At 44.7% G+C, this 20,548-nt stretch overlaps 1 protein-coding gene across 1 annotated transcript in view; it reads left to right on the top strand.

Moving 5' to 3' along the window:
* Nucleotides 1-20,548, top strand: part of AGPS (alkylglycerone phosphate synthase) — a 287,284-nt gene that overhangs the window by 62,258 nt on the left and 204,478 nt on the right. The window contains exon 3 of the mRNA XM_040357672.1: nt 20,359-20,449. Coding sequence (XP_040213606.1) covers nt 20,359-20,449 — 91 coding nt within the window. The remainder of the gene's footprint in view (nt 1-20,358; nt 20,450-20,548) is intronic.

The raw sequence follows: 20,548 nt of genomic DNA, 5'->3' as shown, positions 1-20,548 counted from the left end.
ATCATCTCAGTCTGTAGTGATGCTGCTTTTGAATTACTAACAAAAGGGGGGGAAAAAAGCTATATTTTTATTTATAAAATGTCATTTTATTTTTTTTGGCTTGGTTATTAATATACAAGAACAGCTATAGTGTATTACTACTTGTATTTACAGTGCAGAACTTAAAAGTACAAGCTCCTGTGGCCAGAGGCATCAGAATAGTTTCCATCACAAATGTTCTTGTTTGTTTGGTGCTGTATAAAATAAATATGCTTTTACTATTCTTTCTGCTATACTTAACACAGCAAGTATTTATCAACTTCTGATTCACTGGAACCCACAACCTAACTTCTTTACCTCCGTGGTGAGGACATGTATGGAAATCTAGTGAGTAGGGATGAGCAAACGGATTCCGTGAAATTGATTTCATCATCTGCAAAAAAAAATTTTAGATGTTGAAACTCTGAATTTTGTGTACTGAGTTGCTTAGATGAAATGTGCTTGGAATTGACCATTTTTTATTTTTTATTTTTTTTTTTTTTGAAGATGGTGGGCTTTTTATTTTATTTTTTATTTAATCCCCCTTTTTATTTTGACCATTCTATTTATGTTTTTTTTTTTTTTTTTTTTAATTGCTTGGTCTTCCTCTTTCTATGGCGAAAATGTTCGCTATTGAGGCTAATTAGGGGCTACTTTTTTTAAGCAAATGAAGTCCGTACAGACCTTATTTAGATCACATTCATAGGTTTTTCTTTGGCTGACTTTAACAAGTCAAGAGAAACATTTTTGCTGTGTGTGTGTGTAAATCTATCTATCTATCTATCTATCCATCTATCTATCATTTTTTTTTTCCTTCTCACACTTATTAATATAGTGTGTGTATGTATGTATGTGTATATGTATGTATGTATGTATGTATGTATGTATGTATGTGTATATGTGTGTGTGTGTGTGTGTATATATATATATATATAAAAATCTGTAGAAGGTCAATATTTTTAGATGATTGTGTTATTCTATTGGAGGAATCTATTTTCGAGTAAACTGTCTAAGGATGCTTTTTATGTGCATTTACCCCCTGCTACCACATGTAGGTAGTATGGTCAAATGGTAGGATTAAGAAAAAGATCTAAATTGTCACACTGTCATACCCTAAATAAGCCTCCACTTCTCCTCCATACCAAAAAAACAAAGTTTCTTAGTTTAGATAGAGAACTTTGACCCATTTGATTCCCATAGTCTGCAGTCTATAGCTGTGCAGGTCTGTAAATTGAATAAAGTGTGTGTGTGTATATGTGTATATATATATATATATATAGATTGTAAGCTCTAATGAGCAGGGCCCTCTGATCCCTCCTGTATTGAATTGTATTGTGACTGTACTGTCTTCCCTGATGTAAAGCGCTGTGCAAACTGTTGGCGCTATATAAATCCTATATAATAATAATAAAAAATAATAATCGTGTGTGTAATATATATAATATATAATTTTTTTTTTTTTTAAATATTCCTTTTCCTCTCCGTAATCTGGATTTTATTCTTAACTATCATGAATGACAGATGCTTTTATTTTATTTTTCTCTTTTGCTAGTAAAAATGAGCTTGCTATGCCAAATTGGTAGTGCGGATAGGGCTTATACACACCTGCACGTGTGAATAACAAAAACTATTTACAGAAGTTGTTCTTCTTTTAATCACAGAGCTCTTTCAGCTGCATTAAGCAGCAAGGAACTTCATGGGGCACTGCAGGCTCCATACTGCGGCCCACTGCTTATGAATGGACTATAAAATGTTGGCCTCTTTGTGAGTAACCCCGCAGAGAATGGCGTACAGCAATATCCACTCTCTCTGTTCTAATCTGCCCCTTAGGCTACACTCTCTCATACAGGTTTCAGTACTGGGGATGCTTAACACACATTTCATCTCTTGCCAGTTGGCCACCAGCAGCTTTGAGACTTTCTTTCCCCTCGAATTTGTTATTCTAATCCGGCACATGCACTGAGCTGAGGACAAGAAATGACCATAAAGTATATCCGCCCCATCTTCTGCACAACATATCAATGAGTCTGAAGGAAGAGAAATATTTGGGGGGGCGTGGGGGGAGAGTGATGCCCCCAGAAACAACTTGGGGTGAATATATATATATTATTTTTTTTAATCAGCATGGCCTAAGATTTGCCTTGGCAAAGTAATTACTAAAGCAGAAGCTAGCAAAAGTGTGTGTTTTTTTTTTTTTTATGCTTAAAGGAAATCATTTTCGGAGTAGAATATATCCGCTGCCAGTTGCCTGCCTGTAAGGCTGGTCGAAAAAAAAAAATAACTTTGGAAAGGAATTGCTGCATTTGTTGTTAATTTATTTTGGCAATTCGGTTAGAGCCCATTCACACAGGGGCGGCACGACTTTGGGGGCGACTCGGCAAGGCGACCTGAAGACGACTTCAGAGGCGACTTGCAAAATGACTTCTGTATAGAAGTCCATGCAAGTCGCCCCGTTTCACCCCCAAAGTCGTACAAGAACCTTTTTTCTAAGTCGGAGCGAACAGAGCGGGACGCAACTTGTCAGGCGGCTATTGGCCCTGACGAGTCGCACCTGTGTGAATGGGCTCTTAAAACGGAAGTAAATTTCCTATGCTTACAATTACCTATAATAAGGGCCCTTTCACACGATGCGGATCAGTAATGATCCACCCCGTGAACCTCCGTTTGCTCAGCGGGGATCGCTCCGTTGATCCCCGCTGAGCCGGCGGATGACAGGGTGGTCCCCGCACACTGTGCAGGGACCGCCCTGTCTTTTCTCTGATCTCCCCTATGGGGGGATCGGATGAACACGGACCGTATGTCCTTGTTCATCCAATCCGATCCGCAGACGGAAGGAAAAATAGTGTTTTCCTCCGTCTGCAGAATCGGAGAAATGCGGAAGAGGGCACGATCGGGTGTCAGCAGATGTTCATCCGCTGACACCCGTGATCTCATAGGGACCCATGTATGTCCCTTATTTATCCGCACACGGATGGATGAAAAAGCGGACATACGGTCCACAAGAGTGAAAGGGGACTTGGGCTTTCCAATAGGTACTGAAAATATCTCCTAAGCGGATATTTCCAGTGCATGCAGCCACTGACCTCACTGGCGCATGCGCTCTGAGAGATTGGCCCACGTGGGCCGTTTCTTCCGTGCCACGAACGGGGAGCGACGTCATCGCAGCTCTGGCCAATCATAGCGCTGGGGCCCGGGAAAGATGTCGGCCATGACAGCGGCGTGTGGGGTACGCTGCAACAGCTTTGTTTTAAGGTATTTCATAATGAGCTAGTATGTGATGCATAGCTCATTATGCCTTTTTTTTTATTTGTATTTTTTTTAGGTTTACGACCTCCTCCTTTTTTAACTTTCTAGAGAAAAAGAAAGCAAAAATATAAGGTATAAAATGTAAGCACCTGTATGTGTGTTTTTTTTTTTTTTCCTCCCCTCTACCAATGGTACATTTATGCTCCTATTAGGCTTCATTTCCACTGGCGTTTTTACAGCCACTGTTGTTAGCCTTTTTTACAGCTTAAAAACGCCTGTCCATGTTTATTTTTTTTTTTTGTGAGCTGCAGCTTTAAAAATGCAGCGGCCGCGTTTTAGAGCGTTTTTTAACGTCTGGCGTTTTTACAGCTCTACTCTGGAGCTTCAGAACGCCCTGGCCCTGCGTTTTTTTTACAGCTAAAAATGCCTATGCCATTTGCAGCTCAAAAACGCCTATGTGGGCATGATGCCATAGAATAACATGGACAGGCGTTTTTAAGCTGTAAAAAACGCTCAGAAAAGTGGCTGTAAAAACGCCAGTGGAAATGAAGCCTAAATGTTACCAGCATGCAAAAATATGCTACATCAGGCTGGGTTCACACTAGTGCGATGTGGGAACCCTGCAAATCCACTGCGGGTTCTCGCATTGCACCCGACTCGCACAGCAGTTCAGACTGCCATATGCAAACTGCTGGGGAGTATCAATACATTGTTAATGATACCCCCCATTTCAGCTTGCATATCGCACTGCAAACTGTCAGTTCGGACATGAATCTGATCGCATAAGTGTGAACACCCATATAATCCGATTCTGGTTCGGACCAAAAAAGGGTCCTGTGCAAGTTTTTAGTCCGAATGCGATGCGATTTCAGCCATACTATCTGTATGGCTGAAATCGCATCACACAGACATCGCATGTGATTTGCTTGCAGTGAGGTGCGAATTACATGCGATTTTTGCACTACACATCAGTGTGAACCGGCCCACAAATATATTTTAAAAGACATTGGCATTGTACACTTGCCCCAGTAATTCAAATTAAGCATGTAATGTAATGCATTCAAAATCTAAAGATCATTTCATTGAAAGCCACACACAAAACCATCGGTAGATCCAGAGAGTCGGGCAGTTTAAAATGTAGATGTAACTTGACTTTCTATGTAAAAGACAAACTCGTGCCTCACTATTGGCTACTGAGGCTGCTACTCGCATTAAGAAGACTTGGAAGACATCTGTGCGGCTTCATGCACAGATGTCTATGCAAGTTGCACCCAAAAGTAGTGCAGGAACTACTTTGTCAAATCGATGCGGCACCAATTTGAACACTGCTGTTGCCGACAATAGGGTGCGACTTGTCATGTGATTAGACCTGTCAAATAGCATGACAAGTAGCTCCCCTGTGAACGGGGGCTAAGGCCTCATGTTCCATTGGATGTTTTCTTTTTTTCTGCTGCTCCCAGGGGGCATTTGTCATTTTTTTTTTTCCCTGCCTCTAAAGCCCCTTTCACACTTGTGTGACTTGTTCTGCAAATTGGGACTACAAAGTCGCATGACAAGTCGTACCCCATGATTGCCAATGAGTACCATTCATATATGTGTGACTTCAAATTAGTTCCCGCACTACTTTGGTCCGACCTTGATGCGACTTGAGGTCTATAGACCTCAAGATTACACAGGCATTGCAAATCGCGTCAGTCGTGGCAAAAATCGCAGCACTTTCTGGTCGCACCAGTGTGAAAGGGGCCTAAATGCTCCTCCATGTTGGCTTGCATCCATGCGCACACAAAGGCATTTAGAGGCCAGTGCATCCAGGAGCAGCAGGGTTTTGGAAGGGAAAACGCTTTACCGACCTAAACGTGTCTAAACACGCCTCCAATGCTAGGCTCTTTTTGCGCTTGGGCATAAATTCATTTGAATGGCTAGAATAAATGTATAATTCTGGCCAATGCAATGCATTAATGCTCAAGTGCTTGTAGAGCAGGGGTGGCCAACCAGTGGTCCGGGGGCCACATGTGGCCCGCGGAGCCCTCTGATGTTGCCCGCGACCTTCTGCTCTGGAATGGCCGGTTGGCAAGCCCAGATCGCAGGTTGCCGACCCGCCATACCACAGCATCAGTGTTGTGAATGAAGCTGGTGGAAGAGGAAGAAAGCAGCTGCGGAGCCGAGCCCCATAAACCGATGCTTCCTTTACAGCGCTGGCTTTTGTCACAGGCGGAGTCTATGGCAAAGTTTAGCTAACCCGCAGGATAGACAAATGTGCACTATGCTGCACCTGCGGTGTGGGTAAACTGCAGCACATCAGCGTGAAAGCAGTCTTGGGCCCTTTTCACACGATCAGCCCGACCAAATGGGACCCTCAATTCACCTCAATTAAACTGAAGGAAAATGGATGCCAAGCGCCTTGAGGCGATTCAGTTCGCATTTGTAGCGCTATATAAGTAATTCACTCACTCACTCACCTCTATAGAGCTACAGACGTCCATTTACGTCCACCTACCTCCAATCCGAAAAAAAATAAGGGAATTCGTTCCCCTTCCATCTGGGCGGATCAGAGGGCCTATAGAGTTGCCGTGACCTGTCATCTGCCCGCTCCGCTCATTGTGGCCCACGACTGGTTACCAAGTTGTTTAAGTGGCCCTCACTCTTCAAAAGGTTGGGCACCCCTGTTGTAGAGCCTAAACACGTTATGGGAGTTTACAAGCACCCAGCATTTTGTCTCGCTGCCAGGAGGAAAGGAGTCTAGGAGAGTTGGCAAAACGTCCAATGTGCGTGAGGCTTAAAGTGGTTAAAATAACCCTCTGTGTTCAGCAGCAAACCCAGCCCCCCCTAATACTTACCTGAGCTCCCTCTCGATCCAGCAATGTCCATGAGAGCCTTTGCTCTCCGGACGCTCGCACTCCTGATTAGAGCCATTGGCTCCCACTGCTATCAATCACAGCCAGTGAGCCAATCGGGAGACGGAGGGGGCGGGGGCATGCCACGACTGTGTATGTGTGTATGGACACACAGCCGCAGATCGGGAGCGTGCCTGCTTGGGTGCTTGCTTTAGGGGCAGGAGGGAGGGGACTTTAATATCACTTTTAAAATAATAAAAGATAATTTAAAAGCTTAACTTTTTATTAGGAAGGACAAGGTCTGCATACAGCATTAGCTCCCTATATCTTTGGATTCATTGCAGGTAACCTGTTTTTGTAAGTTTTCTATTCAGGATTCCAGGTTTACTTTGATGGTAGAAAGCAGCCTGACAACAGTCCACAAGCTTCACATCCCATAATGCCCACCCTGTAAGAGTTCTTCCCATCTGCAATCCGTTTATTAACGCTTTTCAGCGCAATGACCCATGCTGATGATCCAGTAAAAACCTACAATGGCGGAACTAGCAGCCTCAACCATCTGACCGCTGGCCTGCATGCTTTCCAATCATTTGATCACTATGGCATCCAGTCATTGTGATTACATGGCTCTGTTTACAAACAAAGTACCTTGCTTAGAGAGGCATTTTGTCAGAAGCACACATGTTGTGTAAAGTTAAAAAAAAATTATAATTAAGGTACCTATAGCAAAAAAAAAAGCATTACTATTTTAATTAACTTTTTTTTTTACTGCTTCTTTCGCATTAGCGCCCCCCATTGGCAGTAAAGCGCCGCTAGTTTTACCGGTGCTTTACTGTCGTTTTTAGTGTGCTTTTAACCCTCGCTAGCGGCCGAAGAAAGGGTTAAAAGCGTCTGTGTTGCCAAAAGCATTGCAGGTGATTTGGCAGCGCTGCCCATTTATTTCAAGGGGCAGGGGTGGTTTAGGAGCGCTCCCAAACTGCCTCAAAGATGCTGCTTGCAGGACTACTTCTTTTTTTTTCTCCCATCCCTCAAGCGCACTGCCCCAGTATGAAAGCACTCTGGCTTTCACACTGGGGAGCCATTTTTCCGACGCTTTACAGGTGCTATTTCTGATGCTTAAAATGCCTCGGTGTGAAAGTAGCCTTAGACTCCTTTAACACCGGAGGCGGGTTTTCAGTCGCTTTAGCGATGAAAATGGCGCCTGAAAAAAGCCCCAGCTGCAATCCCAGTGTGAAAGCCCGAGTGCTTTCACACTGGGTTGCTCTGCTGGCAGGGCGTCAAAGTTCTGCCAGAAGCTTCTTTGCAGCAGTGAATACAGTCCTCCTAAAGCGCTCCTGCCCATTGAAATCAATGGGTAGCGCTGCCGAACCACCGGAAAAGCAGCGCTTTGTGGGCGCTTTTAACCCTTTTTCGGGCGCTAAAAATAGTGGTGCTTTACCGCCGTCATTTTCAGCCAACAAACAGGAACGTAGTGACATAATGGACGCACTACGTGGTATTTCAGCTCTTTAGCGCCACCCTTTGGGCAACTTCTGCTATTGTCTGATCTTTTAGCATTGGTTCTGAGCATGAGTGTTTGTACTTTGGACTTTAGTCCGATGGAGATGTGTACACATGGTTGAATTAGCCGACGTAGGACATTTGTTGCTGAAAAGTTTGAGAGCATTTACTTCGAACATTTGTCCAATGAAAAAGCGAAAACAATTGTCCGATGGAGCGTACACGCGGTCGGATTGTCCGATCAAACACGTCTGTTGGACATTTGTTGTCAAAAAATCAGATCATGTGTATGGCCTTAAAGGGGTTGTAAAGATTTGTTTTTTTTTTTTTCTAAATAGGTTCCTTTAAGCTAGTGCATTGTTGGTTCACTTACCTTTTCCTTCGATTTCCCTTCTAAATGTTTTTTTCTTTGCTTTCTTTGTCAGAATTTCTCACTTCCTGTTCCTCCTCAGTAAGCTATTCTAACTGACTAACCCCCAGGGGTTGATGGGGGCAAGCTTACTGAGGAGAAACAGGAAGTGAGAAATTCAGACAAAGAAAAAAAACATTTAGAAGGGAAATCAAAGGAAAATGTAAGTGAACCAACAATGCACTAGCTTAAGGCCCCTTTCACACTGGGGCAGGATGTGTGGTGGCGGTATAGCGCCGTTATTTTTAGCGGCACTATACCGTCTGAGTTGCCGCAGAATTGCGGCGGTATTCGGCCACTAGCGGTGCGGTATTAACCCCCGCTAAAGCGTTAATACCGCGGTTTCCCATGGCTTTCAATTGGAAGGATCAGTGAAGGAGCGGTAAACGCACACCGCTCCTCTCACCGCTCCAAAGATGCTGCTGGCAGGACATTCGGAGCAGTCCCGCCAGCGCATCGCCTCAGTGTGAAAGCACTCAGGCTGTCGCACTGAGACTGCAGGGCAGGAGTTTTTCAGGCGGTATTTAGGCGATATTTTTAGCGCTAAACCCCCTGAAAAACGCCTCCAGTGTGAAAGGGGCCTAAAGGAACCTATTTAGAAAATTAAAAAAACAAACCTTAAGAGCCCTTTCACACTGGGAACGCCTATAGCGGAGCGTTAAAATAGCGGTAAAACACTGAGTTTTTACTGTGATTTTACCGTGTTTTCACCGCGTTTTCAATTCATTTCAATGGAGAGGGGCGTTTTTGGAGCGTTTTTTTTTTTTTTTTTTTTTTCCAGCGCTCAAAAGCTGCTGCTTGCAGGACTTTTCTCAACGCTCCTCCAGCGCAACGCCTCAGTGTGAAAGGGTCCATTCAGATGCATGGGGAGCATTTTATGAGCGTTTTAATAGCGCTATTTTTACCGCGAAAACGCAGCAAAAACGCACCAGTGTGAAAGGGCTCTTACAACCCCTTTTTAAGAGTGCACTTATAAAAGTCTCATGTCTTTAAAAATGATTGTTTTGATGTAATTATTTCCAAATTGCTCACCGTCTGGCAAATGTTGGTTTGGTATTGATGACCTCTACAGTAGGTCCTACAGAGATCTGACTGCTTGTAGGTTGTTTGGGTATGCTGGAGCTTGTAGTTCCTCACCATTAGGATGGTGGCATTCTGTATTCTAGTCCAGATTTAGTGCCAGACATGGGTGTCTTCAATCCATGGCGAATTGGACTTTTGCAATTTTTTTTACAGAGTCTACCATTTTAAAGAAAGGAACGCAGGGTAAGTGCGCTTCTTCAGCTATGGACAGGTAGGTGAAATATATATGCTATCTGCTGTATTGGGCTGCCTATGTCATGCTTCCCTTCCATTGGTCAGCCTTATCACTAGCTCGGGATGAAAGATGGTTAACTCTGATTCTTCTTGCACAGCCCCACACTTCTTCGCCTGGTGGTAGCAGAATTTTCCAATGTTTACTTCTGGCTGCTCAATCCCTGAGCCACCCAATAAATAACACACATCTGTTCCTTGCATGCAGAAGTGCCTGGCGCTCAGTAGATAAACCCCAGACAATATTCTTTCTGTCCTGCCCAACCACCCAGGCATCTCTGGGAGCCTCAGACAATAGACACAGTCAGGAGCGCGGCACTGTATATCTTGGCAGGCGGGAGCCGGCTATGCACGCTTGATGTTGTATTATTGTGTCTTCATTAATTAATAAGTACGTAGGCAAAACTGGAGGGTTTAAATCAAGCACAGGGCTTGTAAGGGAGCTGTGTGTTTACCAGGCATGTCACTGAGGGCCAAGCACGGTTTACTAGGGAGGTATACACAGATAATGTGGAATATGCCGTCTCTAACAGATCATAAAAGAGCACTGATTTAAACGTGTTCAGGGCAATAGGGGAAGGCCTTGGACTATGTTAGGCTCAGGCGTGCTAGCTTTTCAGTAAATATTTAAAATGGAAGGTATTTGCACACAAAGTGCTCCCCCCCCCCCCCCCCCCAAGCATTTGCTTTCTATAGCGGCACAATCTGTGCTCAATTTTTATTTCGGTAAAAGGAAATTAAAGCGCGTCCATCATCGTAAAATGTACACGTTCTTCACACATTGGCTGCACAACGTAATGGGACAAGACCCCTTTTGCTTCAGTAAGGTACTAAACCCAGGACCCTGCATTCGCTATATATGGTCTCCCACAGTACACAGAACATGGAAATAAAATAATTACTGTATTTATCGGGGTATACCACGCACCCCAAGCTTAGAAAAAAAGGAAAAAAAAGAAAACGTACATTTTTGCCCTGCGTCCATTGGCGGCCTTGTCCGGCGTCTGTCTGCAGCCTTGCGCGGGGTACGTCCAGCCTTGTGGGTGTCCGTCTGCGGCTTCCTTGCGCGGGTCCGTCTGTGGCTTTGGAAGTGTCCGTCTGCGGCCTCCATCCAGGTGTCCGTCTCCGTCCAGCGTGTCAGTCTGCGGCTTTGGAGGTGTCCGTCTGCGGCCTCCATCCAGGTGTCCGTCTCCGTCCAGCGTTTCTGTCTGCGGCCTCCGTCCAGCGTGTCCGTCTGCGGCTTTGGAGGTGTCCGTCTGCGGCCTCCATCCAGGTGTCCGTCTCCGTCCAGCGTGTCCGATTTTGGATTTGGTGCGAGCCGAGAGGAGCCGGATTTCCTGTGTGTTCGGCTCCTCTCGGCTTGTCTCGGCTTCTCTCACGTGGCTGCGGGCGGAGCCGAGTGTGGCCGAGCCTAGCCGAGTGCGCAGTACACTTGGCTTGGCTCTAGGCTAGCAGCTCAGAGACCACGGGGATCGGTGTATATCGCGCACCCACGATTTTCCCCTGATTTTAAGGGGAAAAAAGTGTGCGTATACGCCGATAAATACTAATAAGTATAAACTGCTAAATACCTTTTCTCATCAGCAGTATATAGCAGTTAGAGCAATCTTGTGACTTGTATCAGTGTGTGCTGATGCCTTGTAGGAGGAATTTTCATCTCTCCCAAGATTGTCCTATCAAGCTTCAAGATCCCTGACCATCTGTCTGGACAGTGCTGATTGGCCCTGTACTGACCACATGTACCCTCCCAAGAAAAAAACTCTCTAGCAATGCACACCAAATTGAGCAGCCTGACTCTATAGACTTTGTAAATACAGTGGAACCTCCGATTACGAGCATAATCCATTCCAGGAGAATGCTCGTAATCCAAAGTACTCGCATATCATCGAGTTTCCCCGTAGAAGTCAATGGAAACTAAAATAATTTGTTCCGCATTGACTTCAATGGCATGCAATACCGCATGTGGCCAGAGGTGGGGCGCTAGAGAGCCTCAGAAACACCCTAAAAGGCCCAAGGACAGCTCGGCTGAACTCGGATAACCTCGGAAAGGCTTGGGAATGAAGTATTTCCAAGGTTTTCTGAGCATTTTCAAACTGCTCTGGCGCCCGCCCCCCCCCCCCCCACCTCAGACCAAATGCGGTACTGCACACCGCTCTGCTTTGAATCCTGCTCGTTTTGCGAGACACCACTCCACAAACCCAGTCAGGATTTTTAAAAATACAGTCCTTGTTTTGCGAAACGCTTGTTAACCGCGTTATTCGCAATCCGAGGTTCCACTGTATTAGGTTATTTTTTTGGAGTCTGATCCTGTCTGCTCTTGTTATCTCCTTCTTCAGCAAACAGCCTTTTTACACAATGCAGAGGATTAACCCCTTAGGGTCCACGCTAAGGGATATAACCAGCATGCTTTACTGTATATACAGACTGATTTTACTGTTGTGGGTTTAGTAACACTATAATTATTCACCTGGGGTGGCATCTTTATTGTTAACATAGTGTTCCATATTTCAATAAGTCACAGACCACATAACCCACCACCAAAGATTTGTGGGGAAGAGACTATTGTCCTCTCAACATTGGAATAAGCTGCTTTGTCAATGCGGGTGTTTGGAAGCTGGCAGTGGGTTATGGGGGGGGGGGGGGTGAGCATGACAGAGTAGATGGTGTTAACAAGGCAGGAGTGGGGTGCCAGGTGGGAGGATGATGGGAGGTGGGGTGTTGGCAAGCTGGCAGTGGTGTGCCAGGTGTGATGAGGATGATGGGGTAGTGTATGAGGAAGGTTGCAGTGGGGTGCAAAGTGTGATTAACATGAGGATGACGGGGGAAGGTGTTGACAAGATTGCGGTGGGGTGCCAGGTGGGTAGGGGGTAGTGTGTTAGGAAGGTTGCAGTGGGGTGGTATGAGGATGACGGGGTAGGGTGTTGGCAAGGTTACACTGGGGTGCCAGGTGTGATGAGGATGATAGTGGGTGGGGTCTTGGCAAGGTTGCAGTGGGGTGCCAGGTGTGATGAAGAGGAGGGTGACCGGGGGTAGTGTGTTAAGAAGGTTGCGGTGGGGTGCAAGGTGGTAGGAGGATAAGGATGACAGAGGGTGGGGTGTTAGCAAGGTATCAGTGGGGTGCCAGCTGTGACGAGGATGATAGCAGGTAGGGTGGCAAGCTATCACTGGGGTGGCAGGTGTGATGAGGATGACGGGGTGAGGTATTAGGTAGGTTACAGTGGGGTGCCAGGTGTGATGAAGAGGAGGGTGACCGGGGGTAGTGTGTTAAGAAGGTTGCGGTGGGGTGCAAGGTGGTAGGAGGATAAGGATGACAGAGGGTGGGGTGTTAGCAAGGTATCAGTGGGGTGCCAGCTGTGACGAGGATGATAGCAGGTAGGGTGGCAAGCTATCACTGGGGTGGCAGGTGTGATGAGGATGACGGGGTGGGGTACTAGGTAGGTTACAGTGGGGTGCCAGGTGTGATGAGGATGACGAGAGAGAAAAGGTACAGTGAGAAAGAAGGATCACAAATATGGAAGAGAAAACATAACACATTTTTGGCACAATCTATTATTTATGAATGTAGAAATTGGGAAATTTTTTATTTTTTTTAATTCTAAAAATATCTGACCGTGATGGCGAACCTTGGCACCCCAGATGTTTTGGAACTATATTTCCCATGATTCTCAGCTACACTGCAGAGTGCAAGAGCATTATGGGCAATGTAGTTCCAAAACATCTGGGGTGCCAAGGTTCGCCATCGCTGATCTATGACCTCCAATATGCACGTCTGCAGGCTGCAACTGATGCTGTTGAGGGGTCAAAAAAAGAACACCGCAAAAACATGCACAGTGGTGTTATCTCCTTTATGAGAATCGCTGCCTCCTAAAATCATCTACAGCCACGTGCTTTTATGGGAGGTGCATCATCCATCAATCAAGATGACCAACTTTTTTATTTTTGTTATTTTAGTTACTTGGCATGGAGGAGGAGGGAGGGACTCGGCTGTCATTTAGGACCTGTATACACGCCCACATGTGTGATGCCAATACCATGTAAAGCTCTCTCCAGCAATGGAGACCAAATTGAGCATGTGCAGCAGGACTACTCTGCTCTGACTGTCTTATTTGGACTTGTCCAGAGTGATCCTGTGGGGGGGGGGGGGTGGGGAAGGATCTGTACATACAGGATCAAAGAGCCTTTTTACACAATATAGAGGATTACCCTGCTTTGTGTGTTTTTTTTTTTTTTTTTTTTTTTTTTACCTACAGGTAAGTCTGTAATAAGGCTTACCTGTAGCTAAAATTAATATTGGGGATCGACCGATATTGTTTTTTTTTTTTTTTGCGCCGCTGCGATACTGGTTTTTCGGCCACATCTCCTGCCTATAGCCAATATTTTTGGCCGACGATTTTGTACATTATTTATATATATATATATATATATTTTAGACTGTTATTTTACATTTATAATCACTGTTATTGCTGTCACAAGGAGTGTAAACATTCGGTCATTACGGGAGGCAATTTCTAGCGCTAAAATGCCTGAAAACTGCCTCTGTGTGAAAGGGGTCTTAACGCATGTGTATGTGACCCGCTTTAAAGCAGGAACATCTAAATGCAGGAAAAAGTGATCTTACAAGGAAAAGAATTACTCTTACTTCCCACGTGACTTTTGCTGCATTAGAAAAAGTTAAACGCAGGAGTGTCGGTGTGAATGAGGCCCAAATCTGTCTCTCTCTGTGCCGAGATCAACTTTCTGCCTTTTTAACCACTTGCTTACTGGGCACATAAACCCCCTTCGTTCCCAGGCGAAATTTCAGCTTACGGCACTGCGTCGCTTTAACTGACATTTGCGCAGTCGTGCGACGTGGCTCCCAAACAAAATTGACGTCCTTTTTTCCCCCACAAATAGAGCTTTATTTTGGTGGTATTTGATCACCTCTGCGGTTTTTATTTTTTGCGCTATAAACAAAAAAAAAAGCGACAATTTTAAAAATATATATATATTTTTTTACTTGTCGCTATAATAAATATCCCAATTTTTTTTTTTTTTAAAACTATTTGTTTTCTCAGTTAAGGCCGATACGCATTTTTCGACGTATTTTTGTAAAAAAATAAAAAATCGCAAAAAGCGACTGGTTTGCGTAAAAGTTATAGCGCCTACAAAATAGGGGACAGAATTATGATTTTTTTTTTTATTTTTTATTTTTTTTACTAGTAATGGCGGCGATCTGCGATTTTTATTGGGACTGCGATATTGCGACGGACGTATCGGACACTTTTGACACAAATTTGGCGCCATTCACATTTATACAGCGATCAGTGCTATAAAAATGCACTAATTACTGTATAAATGTGACTGGCAGTGAAGGGGTTAACACTAGGGGGTGAGGAAGGGGTTAAATGTGTATCCTAGGTGTGTTCTAACTGTGTGGGGGGAGGGGGGTGACTGGGGGAGGTGACCGATGCAGATCGGTCTCCCCTCCTCTGACAGCACGTGGAGCTCTGTGTTTACACACAGAGCTCCACGTCCCTGCTGTCTTACCGACGATCGCGTGTACCCGGCGGACATCGCGGCCGCCAGGTACACGCATCGGGTCCCCAGCTATGCGCCGGGACAGTGTTTACCCGCTGCGCGCCCCCCAGTGGCGCGCACGGGTAATGCTTTCAAATGACGTCCAAAGACGTCCAGTTGGCACCTGAGAGCCGCGCTGTTGACGTCTTTTGTCAATAGCGCGGGTCTCAAGTGGTTAAAGGGGCCCAAACAATAGTGCCACCAAAACTGTTTGCCCCTTTTCATGTCTCGGTTTAGGTGGATGGTGTTCTGTAGCGCTCGGCTGTGATTCTTTCTTCACTGACCTCTCTCTCCCTTCTCCATCATTCCTGGTGTTGCATCACCATCGCACAGAACGCAGCGCGGTTTATGTCAGTTGGCCAGCATAGTACAGATGCTTAGCAGATTTGTTTTTCTAAGCAGAAGTACTTTGCTGAGGCAATGTTCATCAGGCATCAAATACACATTTGATACGGTTGATCATGGAACAGAAAAATGAGCTGAAAATGCTCCCTCTTATGCAGGACAGCTTAAGTAAATAGTGTCTGTGGGAGAGAGTAATATAATATTTTGGCAGACCAGTTATTTTTCTACACTGCTTTTAATAAATCTTCCATGCCGGTCCTCACATGTCTTGTGTATGCGGCACGTAGTTGTGTTGTGTGATGGGAGCATCTTCTTAGGTAATTGGAGGACGTTTATCCTTCTGTTATTATGTCTTGTACAAGCAGTGATTTATGCACGGAGGGTATTATTTAAAGGGAGGCTATTTATTTTTATGTTTATTGTTAAATTTACTTGGCTGTCGTAGATTATAATTTTTTTACTTTTCTGAGAGATTTTAAATTTTTACGACCTTGCTTTGTCATATATCATAAACCAATTTCTTCAATTTCTTTATAGGGGGTTTTATCGAATGGCTAATATGTAAGAGTTTGCAGGCAACATGCCCAGTGATGCTCCACTTTCAAACAACTCTGTCCAAGTTGTCTCTAGGGCTACATTGCAATAGGAAAAATACATGGGAGGAATTCAAGTGGAATGCAACTAAAGCCGGGTGCATAAGGGCTGAATGTCGGGAGACGACGGCCGATTAAAAAAGTCTACTGATGCTCGTTTTCCAGCATGCACATCCGACACGCCGGCTTCTGTCAGACAGACCGACGGACACATTCAGCCCGTGTCTGTCCGACAGAAGCCTTATTTTGGACGTGCATGCTGGAAAACCAGGATTCAACGGACTCCTGATCAGCACTCTCAGCCAATGGCAGAGAGCACTGATCGGAGTGTTCTTGCAGGGGCCATCCCCTTTCAGAACACAACAGGGGAGATCGCTGAACTAACCTTGCATAGTTAGTACAGCAGCTCTGACCGGAGCTGACTGTTTTTTTCATTCAACTCAAAAAAATAATCGTGTGTACCCGGCTCAAGACCCCTTTCACACCAGTGAACCGATGGGGTCTGCCTGTCCATTTTACAGGTGGACCCGATCGGACCACCCATTGTTCTCTATGGTGTGGCGGATGTCAGCAGATCTGAAACGCTGGCATCTGATCCAAACCTGTCTGCTAAAAACAGGTGAATGGAGATACGTTCCCATATGACTGTAATCCAATGGATGGGTGGTGAGCGGACAGGCAGTTTATTTCCATCTGACAGCCCTTCCTCGGACTGCATCGCCTCCCTTCCTCGGACTGCATCGCCTCCCTTCCTCGGACTGCATCGCCTCCCTTCCTCGGACTGCATCGCCTCCCTTCCTCGGACTGCATCGCCTCCCTTCCTTTCCATTTTGACAGGTGTCAGAACACACCTTTCCGAAATCATCAGGCAGCAATGAAAAAAAAATCAACATCTTGTAGATTGAGGAAGGTTTAGAAGGTATCTGGATCCACGAAGGGAGATTGAATTTCACCTTCTTTACAGGTGATGGGTGTCAGAACAGGAAGAGAAGAGAATTCTCCTCTGTGGGGACACAAACTCCATTGTTACAGAAAATCTTGTGATAAATTCACAGTATTCAAAACCTGAGGTATAACGGTTCCTTGAGATGATTTGGCTAAAGTTTGAACTTTGGGCACTCTCTTGTGTAGGTAATGGTAAGAGGAATGCAGGACCAACTGCAGATTGGCCAAGTGCTTATTAGGATCAATATCAAATTTTGTATGCAAACTGGGAATTGGGCTTTGCAGCAACAGAGCAAAACCAAAGCTGCATTTGATATTTACTGTATGTGACCATTGGATTAATGTTAGATTTTTTATAAAAAATAAATAAATTGCAGAGCGCCTCAATAAAATTCCACAGCAAGCAACCTTGCTGTTTGGAAAATTCTTGCCATACTTTTAGAATTCCATCTGTAGCTGGTTTATGTACTGTATGACAGATGAGCTATATATTGCAGGCTTATTGTAGATTGTATTTGAAAAAGTGTGTGTATGTATGTTATTCATATTCTCTGAAAAATGGCCAAGAAATCATAAATTCTGCCAGGGTATGTAAGCATAATCCTTTCCACGAGTACGCTTGTAATCCAAAGTACTGGCATATCAAAGCGAGTTTTCCCATTTGAAGTCAATGCAAACTAAATTAATTTGTTCCGCATTGACTTAAAGCAAAATTTTTTTTTTAAACATTAGATTGGGCCTAATTACGGGAAGCAGAATCGGGTGTTTTGTTTAAAATCAATGCAGTACTTACCGTTTTAGAGAGATGTTCTCCGCCGCTTCCGGTATGGTCTTTGGGACTGGGCGTTCCTATTTGATTGACAGGCATTCCGACGGTCGCATACAGCGCGTCACGAGTTGCCGAACGTCGGTGCGGCTCTATACGGCGCCTGCGCACCGACGTTCGGCTACTTTCGGAAACTGGTGACGCGCTGTATGCGACGGTCGGGAAGGCTGTCAATCAAATAGGAACGCCCAGTCCTGCAGCCCATACCCGGAAGCCACGGAGCACATCTATCTCTAAAACGGTAAGTACTGCATTGATTTTAAACAAAACACCCGATTCTGCTTCCCGTAACAAGGCCCAATCTAATGTTAAAAATAGATTTTTTTGGGTGAACCTCCACTTTCAATATCATGCAATAACGAATGCGGCCAGAGGTTGGGGGGGGGCACCAGAGAGTGCCAAAAAGGGCCCAAGGACACTTCAGCTTGTTTCCTGCGCCCCCATACCTCAGGCCAAATGAGGTACTGCAGTCAAATGTTCGGCTCTTCTGGGCTCATGCGCCCCATACCTTAGGCCAAATGAGGTACTGCAGGCCAATGTTCGGCTTTTCTCGGCTCATGCGCCCCCGTACCTCAGGCCAAATGTGTTACTGCAGGCCTTTTTAGCTTGAATTCTGCTTGTCTTGCGAGTCAGAATGTAAAAAAAGTTGCTCGCAAATCAAAACTCTCTCAAACCAAGTTACCCTAAACCGAGGTTCCACTGTGTGTGTGTGTGTGTGTGTGTGTGTGTGTGTGTGTGTGTGTGTGTGTGTGTGTGTGTATATTATAATATACATGCACACATACATACATTTTTTAAGATTTCACATTTGAGCCACTCTGGGGAGATCTGAAAAAGCATTTCATGCAAGACAGCCCAAGAATTTACAAGAACTGGAGCCTGAGCAATTTGTTTTCCTTAACAGCTTGCTGATCATCCGCCGTAGTTATACAGTGGCAGGTTGGCCTGGCTGTGTGAATCAGACTTGTCACCAGAGCCGATGCATGTGGCCAGCGGCCGCGATGTCCACTCGCGATCGCTCCACAGAGCCAGAACAGAGATCTGTCAATGTAAACAAACAGATCCCCGTTCTAACAGGGAAGTAGAGAGAGATCGTCTGTTCCTAGTGATCAGGAACAGTGATCTCTCTCTACTCATAGTCACTACACTCCCCCCACAGTTAAACACCGCCCTAGGGAACACTTAACCCCTTAATCCCCCCTAGTGTTAACCCCTTCCCCGCCAGTGTCCTTTATACAGTGATCGGTGGCTATTTTTTTAGCTCTGTTCACTGCAATATCACTGGTCCCAAAAAAGTGTGCGATCTGTCAGTCGCAATGTCGCAGTCCCGCTAAAAATCACTGGTCATCGCAATTGCTAGTTAAAAAAAAAAATATGAATAATAAAAATGCCATAAATATATTCCCTTTTTTGTAGACGCTATAACTTTTGCGCAAACCAATATTTGCTGCTTGGGATTTTTTTTTTTTTTGGCCAAAAATATGTAGAATACATATTGACGTAAATAGATGAGTTTTTTTTTTTTTTGCATATTTTTTTTCTTTGGGATATTAATTAACCACTTCCCGACCCCCGCATGTACATATACGTCCACAATATGGCACGTACAGGCACATGGGCGTACACGTACGTCCTCGCCTATTAGCGGGTGGGGGGTCCGATCGGGACCCCCCCCGCTACATGCGGAGGTCGGGTCCGCTCGGGGAGCGATCCGGGACCACGGCGCGGCTATTTGTTTATAGCCGCTCCGTCGCGATCGCTCCCCGGAGCTGAAGAACGAGGAGAGCCGTGTGTAAACACGGCTTCCCCGTCCTTCACTATGGCGGCGCATCGATCGCGTCATTCCCTTTATAGGGAAGACACGATCGATGACGTCATTCCTACAGCCACACCCCCAAACAGTTGTAAACACATACTAGGTGCACCCTAACTCCTACAGCGCCACCTGTGGTTAACTCCCAAACTGCAACTGTCATTTTCACAATAAAGAATGCAATTTAAATGCATTTTTTGCTGTGAAAATGACAATGGTCCCAAAAATGTGTCAAAATTGTCCGAAGTGTCCGCCATAATGTCGCAGTCACGAAAAAAATTGCTGATCGCCGCCATTAGTAGTAAAAAAAAAATAAAAAATAAAAATGCAATAAAACTATCCCCTATTTTGTAAACACTATAAATTTTGCGCAAACCAATCGATAAACGCTTATTGCGATTTTTTTTACTAAAAATAGGTAGAAGAATACGTATCGGCCTAAACTGAGGAAAAAAAATGTTTTTATATATGTTTTTGGGGGATATTTATTACAGCAAAAAGTAAAAAATATTGCTTTTTTTTCAAAATTGTCGCTCTATTTTTGTTTATAGCGCAAAAACTAAAAACCGCAGATGTGATCAAATACCACCAAAAGAAAGCTCTATTTGTGGGGAAAAAAGGACGCCAATTTTGTTTGGGAGCCACGTCGCACGACCGCGCAATTGTCTGTTAAAGCGACGCAGTCCCGAACTGTAAAAACACCTTGGGTCTTTAGGCTGCATATTGGTCCGGGGCTTAAGTGGTTATAGCAAACAAAGTAAAAAAATCTTTTTTTTTTTTTTCAAAATTGTTGGTCTCTTTTTGTTTAAAGCACAAAATATAACGTTCTAAATCCTTATGATCTATACAGATTTACATTTTGTGTTATAAATAGAAATGTGGTTTGGGTCTATACTGTTGGTCCAGTGTAAGAATTTGGTACAGTCTTTCATTTTAACGAATGTGTCGCTTATTTCCAGGTATAAACTGAGTGGTATGGTACTTCCAGCTCTGCGAGAATGGATGGAAAAGACATTCGGTGCTAGTTTGGATCACAAAACTACCTCCAGAGTAAGTACATATGGGGCCAATGTCCTTTTTAACCGACAAATGCATAAATGCTTGCTAGCAAAGGCGTGTGTACAGTACCAGTTGTTTATTTCCATAGCT

The sequence above is a fragment of the Rana temporaria genome, chromosome 6 (assembly GCF_905171775.1).
Source record: "Rana temporaria chromosome 6, aRanTem1.1, whole genome shotgun sequence".
In the NCBI taxonomy this organism is placed as follows: domain Eukaryota; kingdom Metazoa; phylum Chordata; class Amphibia; order Anura; family Ranidae; genus Rana; species Rana temporaria.
Note: the sequence above shows the minus strand (reverse complement) of the source record. Positions and strands in the feature narration are given on the sequence as shown.